General features: G+C 38.2%; 1 protein-coding gene across 1 annotated transcript; it reads left to right on the plus strand.

Annotated features, from left to right (window-relative positions):
* Window positions 1-648: 648 nt before the first annotated feature.
* Window positions 649-3,739, plus strand: LOC103441949 (probable RNA helicase SDE3). Its single transcript, XM_008380665.4, has 4 exons — window positions 649-788; window positions 1,021-2,089; window positions 2,310-2,501; window positions 2,600-3,739. Exons 2-4 carry the CDS (start codon window positions 1,031-1,033, stop codon window positions 3,503-3,505), a joined length of 2,157 nt encoding a protein of 718 aa, XP_008378887.3. The 5' UTR covers window positions 649-788; window positions 1,021-1,030; the 3' UTR covers window positions 3,506-3,739.
* The last annotated feature ends 287 nt before the right edge of the window (window positions 3,740-4,026 follow it).

Here is a 4,026-nt window from a genome sequence, read left to right on the forward strand (position 1 = left end):
CGTTTGGCTTTCAACACCAAACTTCCACTCACTCAAGTGGGCCACACCACTAACCCAAACCTCCAAGAGTTGGAGTTAGTCTTACACATTAAGAAATAAATATAGAAAATCAGATTTTAATCTTTAAATAAGATGAAGTTTAGAAAAATGTCTTATAGAAGATTAAAAATTGATTTTAGTTCCTAGACTCTATTTAATGCCAGCGTATTAAATGTCTCTCCTTTTTATTTATAATTTTATAGTGTTCGTAAATTAAATTTTATGAAAATATTATAAATTTTAATTCTCATTATAGTATCTTATATAAGAAACTATTTTCGTAAAGATTTTTCGGTACACATGTTTTTGCATATTTTCTTATGTGCCATTAATTCATTACAATATTTTAGGTACAAATATTTCGGTACAATAGGTTAGTATAATATATTTAGGTATGGACATTTCAGTATACTAGTTTAGTATCATATATTTAGGTACGAAATTTTTCGGTACACTTATGTTTTTGCATATTTTTTTATGTGCCACTAATTCACTACAATATATTTCGGTATAAACATTTCGGTATATTAATTTAGTAAAATATATTATGATACAAACGTAAGGAAGTAAAATAAATATATTTAACCGTACACTTGCTTTAATTGCTTTTTAGGAGATATATTGAATGGTATAATTACTATCCGAATACTACTTGCTTTAGTTCCTAGTCGTCGGGTCGTCAACAAGGCTTTTTAGTTCCTGAGTTGCAGTAGTTGTTGGATCATCGATCTTTGTAGCTAGAATCACTGGTAAGCTACTTATCCTTAGACTTCAATTCATTTCATTGTGTTTATAAACATTTTGCTTCTGTGATTTTATTCTCTCTAATTCTCTGCTTCAATTTCCAGTTTCTCAATAATCTGGTACTTTGAAGCCATAAGTTAATACTTTTGGTAGATGGAGTTTTTGTCTTTTTGTTCTTAGCCATAAGTGGTCTTGATCTTATGATTTTGATGAATTTCTATGTTTTGATCGCATTAGGACGGATCGCATGTCGATTTTTTGTGATCTGTTACGATGTCTTCTTTGCTGTGATGATGAGCATGATAATGCTTATCATTCTCTCAGTCAATTTCCTGCGAAAACCGTTTCCAACAAGCGTGATTACTATCATGAAACTTCCCACAGAAACACTATGCAACCCTTTAAACCGCCATCAACCCAATATACTCATGTCCTATCTCCCTTTAGTTCATCTTCATCGTCTCCCAACCCCAAGCCTGCGTCGTCTTTGTCCAAACTCAATACATCTTCATTATCCCCTGTTTCACGACAATCTTGTTCCTTTGAATCGAATTCAACATCCCTTGCAACCCCAACATCTTCAACTAAGCTGCCCCAATCCACTTTTGTTCATTCATATAATTCATCTGAATCACCCCTCAACCCCACAACATCTTCATTCAAACTGTCGCAATCTTTCTCTAGTTCTTCAGCTAACCCTCCTATACCTTCGGCATCGTCATCTACGTCTTATACTAAAACATCTAATATCGTCTCGTCCTCTAAGCCACCTCAGGCTTCATCTAGACTAAATTCATCATCCCCAAAGCCTCCAACTTCTTCTCCGAAACCACCTTCATCTTCCTCTACACCAACAGCTTCTTCCAAACCATCTTTGTCTTCCTCATTTACTTCATCGTCCCCTAACCCTCCAACGTCTTCGTTTAAACCTCAGAAATCTTCTTCTCTGAATGCATCATCTCAGTTTTCTCCTAAATTATCTACATCCGCCTCTAACCCATCTCCGGCATCTGCTTCGAAACAATGTCCATCTTCCTCTACTGGACGTCCCGTATCTTCCACTAAGCTCCATCCAATGTTTAAGCCAGCTCTATCTCACGCCTCTTCAGATGTATTAGATCAGATGGGGAAGAAAAGTTATGTATGGGTTGAGAAGGATTCATTACCTATCTTCGCAATTCCTGACAATATAAAAGATTTGATCAAAAATGACATTGCGCCGAAGGTTCTAAACCAGCCTCTGTCTCCCGCGACTTATAAGGATTATTTCGCTGCTCTCTTATATGCTGAAGAGTTCTTCTATGAGGTACGCTTGAATATTTGCCCTTTCGTAATGCCTTTTTCCTCTTACTTGTTACTTACAAAAACTATGACCAATGTCTAACCTTTTACTTGAGAAAATTTTGAAAGATACGAGGGATTCTATCTGCTTTTGAAGTCTCGTTAAGTTGTGTTCGTCGTACTCTATTGCAGCCATTGGTTGGTGGTATGAATTACAGATTGAATCATGCTTTCGTTTGAAACAGAAATGGACTCATTTCGATTTGGAGAATGTTACTGTAGAGTTGCAGAGAGCAGCAGTTTATAAAAAACCAGACAGGGAAGAGAAAACCTTTGTAGCATTTGATATGGCTTCTTTTCCAGAGAATCCCCCATTCCTTTTGTCGAGGGACTTGGTCCATGTACGACCATCGGGGACAAATGCCGAGCCATTTCAGGTAAACTACGAGCATCGATCCATAAACATTCATTGGATTCTAAATGTGTGTCTCATTTCCTTTAATTATCCATTGACATGATCTTACCTGTTATACAGGGCTTTATATATCGCGTCGTCAAGAGCAGTGTTGTTTTAGTAGAATTTGAAGATGACTTTTATGTTCATCATTATTCAACCCGAAAATATGACGTCAGCTTCTCATTCAATAGAGTCTGTTTGAAAAGAGCTCATCAAGCTGTACAAAATGCATCTGATGCTTTGTTTAGGAACTTCCTCTTTCCTGAGTCTGTTTTGCGTACGAACATTCCCACTGCACCAGCGCTGCTGTGCACTGGTCATAAACTTGATCTCAATCAATTATCTGCAGTTCGTCATATTTTAAGCATTCGTGGCTCACCACCTTACCTATTGGCTGGCCAGCTCTGTGTTGAAAAGAGCATCTGTGTTGAAAAGAGCAGTTTTAGGCTAACGAGAACTGGAGTGGTGATTAGTGAAGCAGTGCACCAGTTATGCCAAACTTCACACGGAAATAGGATCCTTATATGTGCTCCTAGTAACCGCTGTTGTGATCAGCTTATGAGAAGCTTGTTGAAATGGATTCCTGAGTCGGATATGTTTCGAGCAAATGCTGCATTCCGCGAGAAAGAGGAGGTACCTGAAGACATCCTCCGGTCATGCCTTTACAAAGAGACTTACTTCTCTTGTCCTCCGACGGAGGAACTTTGTAAATTCAGAGTGATCTCCTCCACTTTCATGAGTAGCTTTCGGCTGCATGATAAAGGTCTAACTGCTGGACATTTTAGTCATATTTTTCTGGTGGATGCTTCATCTGCTATTGAGCCAGAAACATTGGTGGCCTTGACTAGTTTCGGTGACAAAAATACTACTGTTATAGTTACCGGTGAAGCAGGAGACCGTTCACGTTGGGTTCGAGCTGACATCGCTAGGAAAAAGGGACTGAAGATTTCATTCTTTGAAAGACTTTCCAAGTTAGGGCGATAATGTGTTGAAGCCTCAGTTCAATGCTCATCACACAATTGGAGCATTTTCGAGAGTAAGACTCACTGAACACCTACAGGCTACTTTCTGAGTTTTTTCGTCCGTCGCCATCGAATATGTACGCGTATTTTATATTATTCAAATGTGTGTGTGTGTGTGTGTATCATCGTACTTACGCTCATCTAGATGTTCTGCGTATGATTTCTTGTGCATTAAGCTTACAACAATTTTCTTAGATGTCTTTGGTTTCTGAATGTAGTATAGGTTTTTTGGGGGGGGGATAAGAAAGTGCAGTAGTAGAAGCTTCATCTTTCAGAAAAGAAAAGGTGCACTTTAAAATTTAACGAGGAAAGAAAGGGCTTATGGAACAATAATAATCGTCAGCGCCCCCACAGATCGGGCATCCTCATGCACAAACTTTGTACGGTTCCAACCGCAAGGAAAATGTGGTGACTTTGTAGACCGACTTTTGGAAGATTCTCGTTTCAACTAAATACTTGTGCAGATGGAAATTTTATCTGCAC

The sequence above is a fragment of the Malus domestica genome, chromosome 16 (genome assembly GCF_042453785.1).
Source record: "Malus domestica chromosome 16, GDT2T_hap1".
Taxonomy (NCBI): Eukaryota; Viridiplantae; Streptophyta; class Magnoliopsida; order Rosales; family Rosaceae; genus Malus; species Malus domestica.